The sequence below is a fragment of the Alligator sinensis genome, unplaced genomic scaffold, assembly GCF_000455745.1.
Source record: "Alligator sinensis unplaced genomic scaffold, ASM45574v1 scaffold122_2, whole genome shotgun sequence".
NCBI lineage: Eukaryota > Metazoa > Chordata > Crocodylia > Alligatoridae > Alligator > Alligator sinensis.
In genome coordinates this window covers 266,417-283,240 of record NW_005841984.1, presented here as the reverse complement: position 1 = coordinate 283,240, position 16,824 = coordinate 266,417, and the positions used below count along the sequence as shown (strand labels likewise).

The 16,824-nt window shown below is 43.9% G+C and overlaps 1 protein-coding gene across 2 annotated transcripts in view; it reads left to right on the top strand.

The window, feature by feature from the left end:
- The window catches only part of HAPLN1 (hyaluronan and proteoglycan link protein 1), a 125,099-nt gene that overhangs the window by 42,397 nt on the left and 65,878 nt on the right, over positions 1-16,824 (top strand). For both annotated transcript variants that reach the window (XM_006021241.2, XM_006021242.2), the window contains exon 2: positions 8,082-8,208. In XM_006021241.2, the coding sequence (XP_006021303.1) occupies positions 8,109-8,208 (100 nt within the window). In that variant the 5' untranslated portion in view covers positions 8,082-8,108. The remainder of the gene's footprint in view (positions 1-8,081; positions 8,209-16,824) is intronic.

Sequence of the window (16,824 nt, the reverse complement as noted above, 5' to 3'; positions counted from 1 at the left end):
CCCTCATTAACCCTCCATCCTGCAAGCCACTCCATGTTGGTTTTGTCAGCTTTTGTCACTGCCAGGTGCTGATAAAGTAAGAACCGGTGGGGAGAGAGGCAGGAGAGATGGCAGGGTAGGTTCACCAGGGGGATCAGGGGGCTACAAATAATTCCTGGTATCCCCCAAGCCCCTCCCCTGACAAGGCCCCCTGATTCTGCCAAACCCTCCCAAACCCCTATGGTCACTGCATGGACCCCATTGCTCCTGCAAATGCCACCTGCCCCAACATCACTGCTGTGAATGCCATCTGCCCCACTATTTCTGCCATGGACACTGCCTTCATCCCTATCATTCTTGCAGATCCCACTATCCCCCGCCCTAATCCCCAGGGAAGCCCCAACCCCCCCAACCCCCAAGCCTGCTTACCCTCCCCCACCCATGGGACTCTAGTCACACCTTGTCCCCATTTCCCAATGGTCTAGGACAGGGCAGTATACCATATCCCTCTTTGCTAAATCCTGGATTCACCCATAGCATTGTTTAATGTGACAGGAGTGTTTTGGGAAAACTAGGCTACACACGGTCATCATTTTTGCCATGAGATCCAATTGCCTGGTAATTGACTGGCAGACAGCATCAAGCCCCTGCCACTCCTGGGGCTTCAGGGGCCTGATCCTGTGGGACAACAGCCCTGGGTACCTCACCCAGACCCAGGGCATGCTTCCACAAGCACAGAGCAGGGAACCCCAGACAGCACAGGCTGCCCCAGGCTGCAGGAATTGTACCATAACTGAACAGATGTCTGCTGCAATAAACCAGCACAAACTATTAATAGGAGTTGTCACACTCACATTTTTGGACTTTCAAGGTGCAACAGGGGGCAAAAACATCTGTTCGATCACATTTTGTACTGCCGTAAAAAAATTTCTGGCACAATGAGGTCAATATCAGTTTTCAGCCCTACTGTTGTAAAATCATACTTTGTGAGCCCATACAATAGGTCAGTTTCACCCAACCCTGCAGGAAAGAATATTTTTATGGTCCCTGGAAGTCACCAATAGGAAGGTCAGGTCATGCAATATTGCCTTCTGTCTTTCCTTATACGTGATTTGTTTACTAGAAACTGTAGGTGCCCCCCCAGCACATGTTGTGAAAGAGAGACTGAAATAATACATCCAAAACAATAAAAAAAACCCTAAAACTTCAAGATCATCTCACTTTCCCCTCCATGAAAATGCTAAGATTCAACTTCATCAAAGAAAAGGTCTATTCAGAGATAGTTTACTCTCTTCTTGCCCCCAGCATTGTATAGCAGTGCTTTGATGATGCTGTGATTGCATGTAATAATTCCATGGGTAAAGCACCAGATCACCTGTGCTATGGGTTCATGAGGCCTTAGATAAGAAATCAGAGTTGTCAAGAAAAATTATTCTGCTACACACAGAACGTGTTTTTTGTTTATCTTTTTATGCTGTGACTCGTAAATGCTGTGTAAAGTTCTGTTTTGTTTTGCAATACTGCAGAAAATGTAAATGAAAACCTCTGAAAATGTCATCTAGATCTACTGAATATAAATCAGTATAGCAAGCAAAATACCTGGCAGTCAGCTCCAGGATGTGAATAATTGCAAATCTAGTGGTGACCCTGCTCTGTCTCCTGACAAAATGCCAAATTTTGCCCCACCTTCTTCAAAAGCCCAAGTAAATTGACTATGTGCTGCCACTACAATTACGGCTTATGAATCCCTTGCACATGGAGGATTTGTATCTAAAGCAGATCCAATACTTATTCTTACCTGCTGTTGTCATACTGTTGCCCAAACGGCTAGATTCGTGCCCCTGGAGGCTAGGCCAATTTTACCTTCAGGAGAGAGTCACACACACGGTGAGTTTATCATGGGTTTATTGGTTGCGCAAGCAATGCCAACAGAGGAGCTGATGCTCTAATCACTGATGGCCCCGATCTCCTCTTGAGATCTCATTTTTATAGTTCACATAGACAAAGAGTTACAGCGTGTCATACAACTATTGGTAGCACCACAATTTCCTGGGTATTACGTCTTATCTTAGGGGCGAGGTTTAGTTTACTATTGGTTAGTATCCCCTGTCAAATTTCGTGCATGCGTATTTCAAAAGCAGAACTGCGGCAAAAAGTTCTGTCGCATGCGCAGAGGAAAAGGGGAACTACGGCAAAGTTAGTGTCTGTTAGTAATCTTATACCTTAATGTAACTTCAGGGCATTATGCAAGTATGGCTATAAAATGCAGAGCAAGCAAGAAGGAAAAGAAACCCACAACTCAGTCGTTAGGCCTCGTGCTTCTTACACAAGGGATCATGAGGGGCTCATACGGTTATTACTCAAGAGAAGTTTAGGTCATGGTGTATTTTTACCACAATACCTGCCAAGCTATTTTGTGCTACTGCTTCATTTGCAATCTCTTCATGCAGAGCTGCACAAACCCATATAGATACTTTGAGTACATCCAGATGAGCGAGCACGTGGCTGTCGCAGCATCTCGAAGCAGTTTGAGATGATGCAAGAGGCACGCTATGAAAGAACAAATGTTCCCTAAACTCTAAATTTTATACCAGGAAATCTTGGTATAAAAAAAAAGCATGCGGGGAAAAAGTGATGCAGCTCCTGGAGTATGCCCCGAAGCAAACAGAGACTGGGTCCTCCATAGAGACACTCTAGCACCCACCAGAGCATGTCTATGGCTGTCGTGTGCCCCTGCTGCCCCAGCAAATAGGAGCGAGGCAAGGCTGCAGCAGTGACCTGGACCCAGGTGCTATCACCAGTAAGTAGGGACATGCGGGTGGAGGGACTTTGTGGTTTCTGGAGGGGGTTTGTGGGTGTTGGTGGGTATGCAGGGTGTGTGGGTGCATGTATGGGGTTTGTGGGGGAATTTGTGGGTATGGGATTTGTGAGGGAGGTTGACAGGGGGCTGTCACACACCTGCCACTCTAGCCACCCCCTGCAGTGCACAGCCCCAACCCTGCTGGCAGCAGCATCCATCTGGTACATTGGGGCCATGGCCCACTGCAGGCACAGTCCCGCAGCAGTGCAGTACCACCTGACCCAGCATTTGCACATGGTGAACAGAGCTGGGTCAGCCCAGCCCAGCCCAGCGCAACCCACCCCGGGAGTGTGCACCTTTAGACAGGAGCTGCAAGTGGTGGTGGTGGCAGGAGCCATCCTGGTCCTGTCCAAAGGCATGCATTGGCAGGGTGGCCTAGGCCTGGCTAGGTTGGGTCAGGCCAGTTCCATTCTTTATGTTCGGGCTCTGGGTTAGCCAGGTTAGGTGTCATGTCACTGCGGGGCTCTGCCTGCAGTGGGTCATGGCCCCAACAGCCCAGTTGGCTTGTGCTGCCAGCACCAGGGTCTGTGTGCCATGGGGGGTGAGGGGGCGGGCCTATGGCTGTCCCCCCTCAAACCTCCCCACAAACCCCATGCCCACAAACCCCACACACACCACATCCCCCTACACATCCTGCCATTCTCCATATACCCCTCAACCCCAACCCACACACACACTCCATGTCCCCCACCCCCCACACACCTATCCACAAACCCCATATCCCCCTTATACCCACACCCACACCCGGACTTCCCCCCACACACACTCACCCAAGAACCCCACACCCCTCCCCATCCCCCTTCTGCAGATCCCACATCCCCCTACATCTCACACCCTGCAAGCCTAGCTGCCAGATAGGATGGGACCTGCAGGGACAGCTGTCCCCACATCATGAATGACTGGTGCCTCCCATGACTGGGGAGGCACCATGGCAGTGAGTGGCAAGCGGGAACTGTCCGCAGCCACCACCGGCTGCATTGGTTGGGGGTTGGGGGGGGGCAGTGACCACCCACAGAATCTGGTGGAGGCCAATCTCAGGGGGGGCACGTGCCCCCCCCTGTGCCCCGCCTACACATTGCCTATGCCCTACATCCTGGTTAGCGAAGGGGTCAGGGAGGGCTCTGATTTTTCTATGATAAAAAAACCAAAAGCAAACACCAAAGCATATAGATATTTATAATTTATTTTATTATGATGACAGAGGCATTGGTAGGCTTCCAAATTTCTTTAAAATGGTAAATATATCAATAAAACATTGCCCAACTGATCTCTCTCTCGTTCTCCATGGAAGAACATGGATTTTGGGGTATTTTAAAGAGTGAATTTGGAATTTTTTATCAGAGAATTTGGAATTTTTAAACAAGGTTGGCAGGTCTAAGGGAGTTAATGCTGTCTCAGGTGGCAGCAGGTCACAGTCAGGCAGCAGCTCCCACTGCCAGACTGCTGCAGTGGATAGAGGGTACAGGTGCCACTCTAGGTCAGGACTGCTGCAGCAGTCCAGCTGGCACAGGGGCAAGTGTCCCAAGATACCAACTGGCCAGGCATCAGAAACTCCTGAGAACAAGTAGCCCTGAGCTGCTCACCAGGCCAGCTTTTTATACTGCTGGGACCAGCACAGGTGCTGGCCCCAGTCTTCAGCTCTCCCTGGCTGCAGATCCAGGAGGAGCTGGGCAGGGTCAGTTTACCCCAAGTGGCCGAATTTGCCCCATACCAAAGTGTATGTTCAGGCACGTGTGCTGAGGTACAGAACTCCAGCACAAATTTGCTATTTGAGCTATTGCAAGTGCATGTGCCCGCATGTGTGGACATGCCCTTTAAGGCTCTGCTTAGAATTCAGGGGTCAAATAGAGAGTCAAATGGGATATGTGCTTTCTTTCATTTTTTAAAATTAATGCACCTTTTACCATAGCTTTCAGAGTACTTTTACAAAGAAAGTCAATATCATTAACCCCATTTTAAAAATAGGTAAATTGAAAATCAGAACCTGTAAATAATTTGCTCAAGCAAGGAACTCATTTCCCAACTAAGACCCCAAAATGCCTGGTCCACTGGCTTCTTCCATCAGTCACTGTTATGGGGGGAAATAAACAGAAAATCTTCAAAGCATGACCCAAGTGTAACTAAATGCAAGGAGCTCTTTCCATGGCCATGCCTTCATGATATTGCCACACTAAGACAATATAAAGAACGGAGCAGTAAAGGACTTCAAGGCTGCATCCAGACAAGTGCAGACGTTTGGTTCCCCGGGGACAAATAACAGTGGTACACCTTGCACTGCAGCTACTTGTCCCCATGGAACACCCGTGCCGTGTGCGCTTTGGCATGTGGCAAGTTACCCCAGGGATGGTAGGGGAGTCTGAAGCCAGCCCAGTGCTGGCTCCAGCAGCCTTACCTGGGGTCCTGGGGGCCTCCTGGGGCTGCAGCTGTGGCAATCCTGCCGCACGGAGTCTGGCTGGCAGCCAGAGTGTGGCTCCGGGCGACTCAGCTCTGCTTTCCAGCCATGTGTCCTGTCTGTGCATGTGTCACTCCATTTTTTTTTCCACATTTTTTTTTCCTCCCTGGATAGCTTATCTTCTCCAGTTTCTCCAGCCTTTCCTTGTATGTCATATCTTCTAGCCTCTAATAATTTTTTGAACCATAATCCTGTCCTCTAATAGGTCTCCTACTCCAGTTTGGTGTCACCTGCAGATTTACTAAATGAATGCTCAATTCCATTCTCACCTTAATTGAGATATCACATACTACTGGGCCTAGAACCCCACATGATACTGCCTTCCAGTTTGACATAGAACCATACTTGTTGAGTTCTAGTCCATCATTGGGGAACCCACCTTATAGTAATTTCATCTATCCTGTATTTTCTTAGTTTACCTATCAGTTATTTGATTAGATGTTCCAGTAGGTTGGTAGGTACTGAAGTCCAACTGATAGGAGTTAGATATCCACAGGCAAAATCTCTGAAACATTTGAACATTGCCTTCAAGTGGTTGGAGGTTAAATCTTCCTTCTGCGATGAACACCCATCTCCCTAAACACAGGGGCCAGTGAAATGGCATTGTCCACAAAAAAGTGATGTTAGGACCTATTAACTAGGCTGTGTAAATAATTATTTTCACTAAGACCTTCAGGAGCTAGCAGGACCATGGCAATGAGATGGAGATAAAGTGCTAAGGGGGGGGGGGGGGGGGGGGGCAGAGGAGCACTAACATACCTGCCAAGTGATATTTAGAGTCTAAGTTCACTTTATTTTGGGCCAGTTTGCCTCCATCCCTGTTGAACTACAATGTTTTTACTGTGTTCAGGACCTTTACATCTACACTTGGCTCAGGGCTGTGGATTGTAATGAAAATTGAGAATCTTCTTGAGCTCCATTTTGAAACAGTGTAAGTCTATTACAAAAACAAAACACATGACAGGCTGTTGGTGACCTGCTAACACTCTTCCCCATAAAAGAATTTGTGAGTCATCAGTCTCCTTCTAAGCCAAAAACAATAACTAGAGTGCTTTCCTAGCAGGCAAAATAGATCAGGTGGCTGGCTTAGGGTTTCTGTACCAGCAATGTGGCACTATGCATATGCTCTCATATATGTTTCAAACTGCCAGATCAGCAGTCCCTGAAAAGAGAACATCTCACTACACTCCTTTGTGACCTCTCCAGGGTAAACTAGTGTTGATAGGCTCTTGGGGGAGTCACATCTGTGCTTCCTCTGTCATATGGAGGTTACTGTTATGCTAAGCATTTTAAGAAAGAGGGAATATCCAGAGATGCTTGGGTTGCAGAGTGTGAACCACCGAGAAAAAAGTATGTGCATTACTTACATCACCTGTAGATACATATCTGTAAAGACACTGAACCAAGTGTGAATGCCAACTTGTGCGTTTTTGAAGAAATGGAGGTACAGGCAAATAACATACAAGTTCTGTTATAAAAACATAGGACAAAACTTAATTGTCCTATTTCAGCATTTTAGCCTCTGAGAAAGAGGGTTACAAATTATACCATTTGGGTCTGGATTTGAAAAAGGCCAGTGTTCAAGAGTGTTTGAATTAAAGGACTGGTTTATTTTGATTCATTCCAATTACAAGCACTTCCTAAGTTTGGGGGTGCATACATGTGAAGATTTGGTTCAGACTCCTTTCTATCTCTGTCGTAAGTGAGAGAGAGAGAAAATGAAATATGTTTTCTATATTAGCAAGACAGCAATATTACTAATAGTGGCATTATTTGAAGATAAAAATAACAACCCAAGCTTCCTTAAAGGCACAGATTGGGAGTATACTCTTTTTATTTAGAGAATCCGTTGTCAGTAAAATGATTGCTATAAAGAGCACATAAGCCTGAACCCTCTGCATAAGACCTCTTGTATTTCATGCTTCCTTATCTATTTCAGGTCTTCATTTGCCTAATTACTACTCTGAGGCTGGCAGAGATTTTCCCTGCAGCGCTCAGCTCTGCTGACTGCAGAGACCCTACCTGGCACACTAAGTTAGTGCGTCAGCATTCTAGGTAGAAATGAATGAAAAATCAATCAGGGCAACTGCAGTGGTAGCGTATACAACTCTAACCTACTTTGTGCATGGTTTCCAACATTTCACTGTATACTTAGGCACTCTTTAAAATGGTAAGTGCATCTGAAATAAAATGTACCTTTTCTGGTCAGGCTGAGAAATATTTTGTCATCTTTTCTGCTTAGATCAAGGAAACTTAATGCCCTTTTTGTTAACTTGTAGCCTGGACTAAAATGACAAAAGCTCTGAAGGTGTTATTTAGTTGCTAAGGATAATGCAATCCATTACAACTGGATTGTATTATATAACAAAAATGGATACAATCTATATTAGTTTGGTGTTACTTCATTAATAGACCAAATTTGGAGTAGTTCTAAAAAATCAAAAGTACACTAAAACATTTTTAGAAACACAGTTGGTGGTTATAATTTGCCATACATATACTTAGATGTGTATATATTTATGTGCATCATTTTATATTTTTATAGTTGTACTTCTGCATAGATAAATATTATTTCATTTCCAGTGTCATTTAATACAACACAAGTAAATCCAATGTTAAACAGCTTTAGTCTTTAGCTCTGAAAATTACTAGCTATTGTAACGTTATCAGCTCAGTCGGTTAAATATTTTATACACCCATTATCAGATCATATGGCTATAACAAGTTGTGCACTGCAACACTGTAAATGTTTCCAAATTTCACAAGCCTCTGTATGCAATGTCTTCACAGTGAAGAAGATTCTTTTGGCTATTAAAGATGAAGAGTCTACTTTTTCTGGTGCTGATTTCTATCTGCTGTGCTGAACCTCACATTGGCAACTATACTCTGGACCATGAAAGAATTATTCATATCCAAGGTAAGGAAATATAGAAATATTCAACAGAGAATATCAAGTTATTCAGATTCCTTAGAGAGATAATGCTGTGCTTAATGTTCTTTAATTTTTAGTTTTGCTGCATTGACTTTTTTTTTGTTTGCACTGTTAATATCTACTGACCCTTCCTTCTTTTTTCTGTTGTGTGTTGCACTGTTATACTCTTAAGACATTTGGAAAATGAAAGCTGAAGTGCTTAAGTATATTTAAGAGCAGTTAATCAAGATACAACCTTGCATTTATTTGTGAGTACGAGACAGCATATTTTAAAATAAAACAGCATGCACCATGAAGTAATAAGCAACTGCAATAGATTTAGATACCTTTATTTTATTGTAGAATAAATTTGAGTTAAGGCTGACACATAGCAAATATTCTCACCACAGAAGTGTTGTAATGGCTGATCATTACTTAAAAAGACACAGTATAAATGAAATAAGAATCAGGCAACTCAAACATCAGAAAAGAAGTAGCTTACCAGAAAAGAAATATGTCTTTCCTCATAGCTCTAATTCACAAAATACATTATATTGGCCATTTGCATAATTCTTTTGGGTTCATTTGAATCCTAAGGCTTATAGCTGTAGCAGAATTTTAGTCTGCAGTACAATGCAGCTGTTTTTTCAGTCCCAGCTTCAGTTGTTGAGGGTCATCCTGTACAAAGAAAGCCCAGGGATTATGCAATACGGATAGGCAGAACTAAGAGAGATTTGCCTTCCCTCTACTGGAATTGACTTAGATAATAGTTCTAATGTATTAATGTTGCAAAATTAAGAAATGTGCTGTTTTACTCTTCCCTCTCTTTCTCTACGTGGGGGTGTGTGTGTGTGTGTGTGTGTGTGCGCGCACTAAAGTTTAGTACATTTTTTCTTGATACTTGGGAAATTGTCTTATTTGAGAGTCCTTATAAATATCCAGTTAGATCCCGAGCACTTAGAAGTCTGAGGACAGTCTGGAAGAGTTGTAGGTGCTCTGCACTTATTGGAACAGACCCTTATATTTTCAAGGTCAAATAAGGAATTGCAGAGGGCTGGTCTCACTGTTAAGAAACCCATACTATGAAGGTCAAACAAATGTGTGAATCAAAATCAAGACCTACTGCTGTTGTGAGACAGTGAGCCTTCATCCCCAGGAGTGAATTTTAAAATTTGACACTACTGTCTAATTATTGGATACGCCTTCCTTTCTCCTCATAATACTTCACTGCTTCGTAGAACTGAATATATTTTTGTCTTTTTAGAAGCTGAACCATTCTGCTGAAGTAAATATTTAAACCAAACTATAAATAGGTATACATATATTTATCTTTTAAAGTTGCTTATATATCTACTTTTCTATTTTTTTTCCAATACATACAGTTTACTTAACATTAGGCTCTTGGTATACAACCACTTCGGTCTGTAAAAGAGCATAAGGCAAAATAGTTCAAAGTCAGCACAAATTTCAACACAGAGTACTTCCTAACATACAAAACAGGAGCTTTTTTTGTATTCAACTCACTTCCTCAGAGTAAAGCAGAATATTTCTTATAAATGAAATTTACTGTGAGACCTGAAGGTCAACTGATTCAGGGTCTCAGATATAAAGGACACATAGCATAAAGAACATGAAAGGTTAGAACCTACACCTTATGCTTTTATTATTATTTTGCTAATTATTACTTTTATAGTGATATTAATCAGGATTGGGCAATCCTTCTGCTCAGAGCTGCACAAACACATAGGATGATCTGGAAAGCAACTAGAAATTAGTTGAGTTTGTGGAGCACTTGTGTTAAATGCTCCATGCAAAAAGCAGCAACAAGTAAAGGAAGCAGCAGTATTCTCCACACATGAAATCTGTGAGTTTTAGAGGTACTCAGCCCTGGGTAAGTGCATTTGGGTCCAGCCTGGAGGTAACAAAGGAATGGATAACTTTTAAGTTTCATGTCTAAAAAAGAAAGGTTATGAACATAGTGCTGGAAGGGACTGGCTGGATATCAACTGCAGTCCTGCATTATCAGAGGCCACCAGATCAGATAACCCCAGTCACAGTCAAATCAAACTCCATCTTAAAACTAGTTGGCTTTCATGTCCCCACTCTTCCATTAGGAAAGCTGTCCAAAAACCTTACTCCTACAAGAGTTAAAAAAAAAGCCTTCTAACTTTTTGCCTAAATGTCATGGCTAGTTAACACCCACACATATTCTTCTTCCTTCTCTGATGCCCTAAAACCAAAGGTCAATAGCTCTTCTGAGTCTCCATCACATTTGAGTTCTTTCTCAAATTGAAATGAAAATCTTATTTACAGATCTTTTCTTTTCCTATTTAACATTTACAGATCATTAATTATCCCAGGAATTCACAATGCAGATATGTGTACCTGTTGCATAAGCAACAATTAAAAGGATTGTATTTTGTGAAGGTGGTAATCTTTAAACAACTGAGTAAATGTTTGTTCAATATGTGCGTGTATAGACAAAATGAGGGGCATGTGTGCACAACACTTTAAAGTGGGTTAAATGCTTTTGTACTGCTTTAATGGTGTTGGGGTTTGAACATGTCGGTGGTGTATTGTGCATTAATTTCAGCCACTGTAGCACATTTGGTAGTGTAATGCACCTTAAATGACTTTGGGGTGCAGCAAACTAAAACATCTCCGAGGAGTTTAAGTTTGCTGCCGTACAGTCACAGAGTGAAGCACCGGGCTCCATGAGGCTCAGGGACTGTGCAGACTGCCCATGCAGACAGCCTGGCAGCAGCCTGGGAAGGCAGGTTACACTGAAGGGAAAAAAAAAGGTGGAGAGCCTCATCCTTCCTCCCCCACCAGCAGCCTTCCTGCCTGCTTGAGCTATGCAGGGACCCAGTCCTTCGTTCCACGGCTGCGGTGCTCCTCAGGACTGCCCAAGCTGGGTGCCTGTGGGCAGGTGCCACCTGGGGGGAGACCCGTCACTGCCGTGGAGGGAAGCACCAGCCACCCTCCTCCCCTGCTCACCGGCAGCTCACCCTCCCCTCCTCCTGCTGCCAGAGAGGCAGGTAAGACACAGGTGTACACGAGGTGGGGGTTTACTTCACCTTAAATTGAAGCGGTGTTTTTAAAAACCCACTGCTTCAATTTAGGGCCCCCGTTTCATGTACACATGCCCTAAATTTCTGTCCTGGAGGAATAAAAAAATCTTCATATAGCATCTTCTGCAGCTCTTGATTGGTTAGCAAAACTCAAGTTTAGCCTTCATTTGTTCCTATTCTCCATCTAAGTGTGTGACAGAGAGACTTAGTCTGATTCAATATATGATCATTTAATCCAAGGGTCCTCTTAATCCCTTTTCTATAAAAGGCTCTTGTTACTTACCAACATGAAGTCTAAAATAGAATCATATTTCATTAACCCAGTGACTAGCTGGTGAAGGAATTTGTTAGCTATCACATCCAGGAATATGTAGGCCCTAATATTACTAGTAGCATTTGTCCTACAGGCTAAGTACAGACAGTCAAAAAGTCCGAGACTGAATTGATTCAGTCTTTTCAGTTTACTCTAAACTGCAGAGCTTGAACTGAGAAGCAAATGAACAGACATTCACTTTTGATTCAGGAAATGCAGCCACATGCCTGCAGTGGCTCAGGCCAGAAGCTGGGGGGCACTAGAGTACAGCTCCCAGCCTGCCAGCCACTGCCAAAGGGAAGGGACTGAAGCTCCAAGGCTTTCAAGGCTTTACCCCATTCCCTGCTGGAGCAGATGGGGTGTGTCCAGGCCCCAACCCAGGACTAGCAGGATGGAGGGTGAGAGTTTAAATCCCCTCCCTGGCCCACAGGGGACTCCAACTCATGTCTTCCTGGGCAGGGGTGCAGTGCCTGCCAGGCTTCTACCACCCAATCCCTGCTCGAGGAGTGGGGAGGGCAGGCCCTCCCAGGCTGAGGAGGGGGTAAGTGGGGAAAAAGTAGTGGCATTGAATTCATAAAAGCTTGAACAAGAATAGTCCTTTCTCTGAAGCGAGCATGAGTTGAACACAGCAATTTGCAACATCAAGCACACAACAAAGAACAACCAAAAATCTTTGCCTAAGATACAGCCCAGTAAAACACAATGAGAGAGCACACAGCTTAGCCTAATGTAAAATGTAAACCAAGAAGAGAAGAGAAAGCCTTGCATAAGTCTTACATAATCCTGAGGGCAGAGTGTTTCCTTTCAGCCAGGTATTCAGAAAGTCCTTCTTGGAGAATCAGCAGGTGGTCTTAGGTGTTGGAGTGAAGGTCCCAGGACTCACAGGTGGCAGGGAACCAGTCCCTCCAGCTCCAATTCTCCAGCCTCTTCCCCCTCTCCCATGGCCTGGGGGAGCTGAGGGGAATTACACCCCCTCTCCCTCCCCTTATCAACTGCTTGCCTCCGTCTCTGCCAGTGGTGGGGACAGGTGGAGTCTGCTGGTTTCCAGCCTGAAGCAGTCCCTCTAAGATGGTTGCCCTCTCCACCCCCCTCCCCACACACCCCATCCCCTGCCCCCACCTCCTCCGTTCCAGTGGGGAAAAGTCTGGCAAAGGCTGCACCCGGCAGACTGAGCTGTGGTCCCCAGCAGGGTTTCCACCCCCAGCCCCTTGTCAGCCAGCCCTCACTGCTACTGCTTGTGAGCAGAGAGGTGGGGCCAACCCTACTCTCTGAAGCAGACAGCACAGCCCAGATCAGGGCTGCAAAACATGCTGGGATGCTGAGGGACTGTAATTTAACTTGAACCAGGAAGGGGTCTGGGACAGAAGTTTCATAAACCAAGTTGACCTAAATCAGTGAAGTCTGATGCTACATTCAACCAGGTTTATCTTAAACCAGTTTCAGCCATTTTGAAACTGGTTTATGTGCACAGAACTTCTGTTCTGTCATAGGTTTAAACCAGTTTTGGAACACTTAAACTGGTTTTTGTGTAACTTCTGTCCCTACCCACAGTCTATACCTTGAAAGTGAACATCTCCCATAATCTCACAGCTCCTGGTAGCATTTATTAGAGATCTCTGACTATATCCAGATCTGACTATGGGGTTCCATAGCAGACTATAAACTATCCCAGTAGAATCTCTTTTTAATGTGATTTTGATCCCAACCAATTCTGCGTTATCTATGCCATCACTTACTTACAGTCTAATGCAGCATTAATGTGCAGTACCTTCCTAACACTTTTGTCTTTACTCCTTTTTTGAACAGCATGCACATTTCAGCATCTGTATTCCATTCAAGGTTGCAACTTCACTGTGCTTTTGTTAGCCTTATAACTTCCAATTTCATGTCCTGCACAAGTAGTTTCAGTTCTGCCACCTTTTTGCCCATGCTGCTTAGTGTAATAATATCACTGTTAATTTGGCTGTCATTAATTTTCCTAGTCAGATAGTCAGATTAGGTGTGATGTTTTTGCTGACTACTGCTTTCCGGACTACTGTTGCCATCAAGGACTTTTTTTTTTCTTTTTCTGTCCCTCCTCCTACTCACTGGCATTTCCTTTATCTTTTATCTATACTTACATATCTTACCTTTCTTTTCTTGTATATTAGGACTAAGCAAAGAAGTTATGAATCTCTTTCAATCATCTGCTTTTATTTCTTAGATTAAACCTCTTCTAATCCTTAATCCCAGAAAACAATTACCCCAGGTACTTGAATGATATCCATCCTTGTGTGAAGGACTCCTATTGGTTGAACATCCTGTAAATGTTTGTAGCATAAACCATACCTGGTTTAATCATCCTTGATTCAGGCTGACTCAAGGGTTATCCTGATCTAAAGGACTATCACTTGAATTTTCCTAATCTACATTTTTTATTGTTGCTCCTGCCAGGAAGTATGTTAACCTGCTATTTTATGGAATGTATGTGGTAACAGGCCTGTTAGTTCTTCTTAGCAAGGAATTTTCAAACATATACACCTGCTTCTACCTGATGCTGGTATAAATCTCCAATTGTCCCCATTCCTGCCCCCGCACACTTTTTTCTTTGTGTTTGTAGATCATTTTAGGCCCTCTTTCAATTTTCTCTGTTGTACTTTTTCTTCCTATAGCTCTAGCACTGGGCCATCTCTGTCATCAATTCCTCTCTTCATGGGGGACTAGCCTCCTTTTTTTCTTTGCCTCACCATCATATGTTTCTGCCTGGTTCTTCTTCCTATGTATCATGCCAATGCAGCAAAATTGTTCCTAAACCACATTTCCCTGCCACTAATTTAGAATTATAGAGAATTAAGGTTGAAAGGGACCTCAGAAGGTCATCTAGTTCAATCCCCTGCTCAAGGCAGGACCATCTCCAACTATATCATCCCAGCCAAGGCTTTGTCTACCTGGGTCTTAAAACCGCTAAGGATGGAGATTTCACAACCTCTCTGGGTAGCCTATTCCAGTGCTTTACTACCCTCCAAGTGAGAAATTATTTCCTTGTATCTAACCTCAACTTCCCTTGCTGCAAATTGGAACCACTGTTTCTTGTTCTGTAATCTGCCACCACTGTTGTTATTGAACTTCATGAGATTTCTTTTGCTCCAATCCTCCAATTTCTCGAAGTCTCTCTGAATCCTCGCTGTACCCTCCAGCATATCTACTTCTCCACCCAGCTTGCTATCATCCGCAAACTTGCTGAGGGTACACTCCATCCCATTTTCCAGATTGTTGATGAAGATATTGAACAAAACTGGCCTCAGGATTGAGTCCTGGGGCACTCCACTTGATACGAGCTGCCAGCTAGGCATCAAGCCAGTGATCAAGCCCAACAATCCACCCTACATTCCATTCATCCAACCTTCCTTAGCTTGCTTGAGAGAATTTTATCACATCCACTGGTCTCCCCACACCATAGAGCCAGTCATCCCATCATAGAAGGTAATCAAGTTGGTTAGACATGACTTGCCCTTGGGGTGTCCATGCTGACTGTTCTTAATCACTTTCTACTCATCCAAGTGTATAGAAATGGATTCCTTGAGAACCTGCTCCATGATTTTTCCAGGGACTGAGGTAAGGCTGACCGGTCTGTAGTTCCCTGGATCCTCCTTCTTCCCTTTCTTAAAGATGGGAACTATATTTGCCCATTTCCAGTCATCTGGGACCTCTTTTAGTCATCAAACATTTTCAAAGATAATGGCCAGCAGCTCTGCAATCACATCAGCCAACTCCTCAGTACCCTTGGGTACATCACATCCAGCCCATGGACTTGTACTTAAAATTTGTCTCTTCTTGGTCACATTATATTATCAGTCATCCAGCAGTCTATCTGTATAGTCTTCTTTCTTCTTCTCTTTGCTATGTGGTCAAATCCCATCTTAACTCCATCATCCAGTTGCATCTCATCTTAACTCCAGTTGCATCTCTACTCCTTGAGGCTTCTCTCCCATGAGTGGTACTTTATGGGAGAGAAATAGTTTCTGTTTTATACATCACATAACTTGTTTCCTGCTTTCTTCTGATCCTTTCTACTGCTGTGTTAATAACTATCATCATCTGCTCTTCCCAGTATCTACCTTTAAAAAAAAAAAAAGTGCAAAAAAATCTTCAAATTTCCCCCAACAAAATTTTTACTTCTGTGCTATATTTGCTGGCTCCTCTAATTGCTGGATGCATCTGGTCACTAGCTGTTTGACTTTTGCTGAAGTCAGTTCTTCCTCCTCATTTAGGCTGAGCAATTAGCAATCTATCAGCAGTGATTCAAACTCATATTGCACAGCTGTTCAAGGGCCTCACCCTCAGTGACAAGGGTCCAATTACCAGCTGAAATTTGTTCATGACATTTTCTAACCATTTGTTCTTATGCACCCTTTACCTTTAATAACTCTTCTCTTTCTATGTTGTCCCTGCCCCACCTGCAGTATGTATCGTGAGCAATCATAACCCCTTGTAAGATTCATATTGCTAGGTTATACAAGTCAAATTCTTTTAGTCTCTTCTAATAAGAAATGCATGCTTTACCCTGATTATTCTAGAAGCCCTTCTTTGCACTAATTTCAGCCTGAATTCATCTTTGTTTTCCACATTTTTCCAACTTTGTAAGGAACATGTCTTCATTATGACGGCCAAAAGAATTTGTCATTTACATACAAAGAGGAGGGAGATGATCCCAATGCGAGGAAAAAGAGGGGCCAGAAAGCTTCCCTGGCTGACCAGAGAATTCCAGAGCAGCCTAAGGGCCAAAAAGGGGGCACATAAAATGTGGAAACAGGGAGAGATTACCAAAGAGGAGTGTACCTCCTCTGCTCGCACTTGTAGGGAGGCAGTTAGACGGGCCAAAGCTACCATGGAGCTGAGGATGGCATCCCAAGTTAAGGATAACAAGAAATTGTTTTTTAGATATATAGGGAGTAAAAGGAAGGCCCAGGGTGGAATAGGACCCCTACTAAATGGGCAGAAGCAATCGGTGACGGACAGGGAGGACAAGGCTGAACTCCTCAATGAGTTCTTTGCCTCAGTGTTCCTAAGTGAGGGGCAAGACAAGTCTCTCACTGGGATTGTAGAGAGGCAGCAGCAAGGTGCCAGACTACCATGCATAGACCCTGAGATGGTGCAGAGTCACTTGGAGGAACTGGATGCGTTTAAGTCGGCAGGCCCGGATGAGCTCCAACTGAGGGTACTGAAGGCACTGGCTGACGTCATTGCACAGCCACTGGC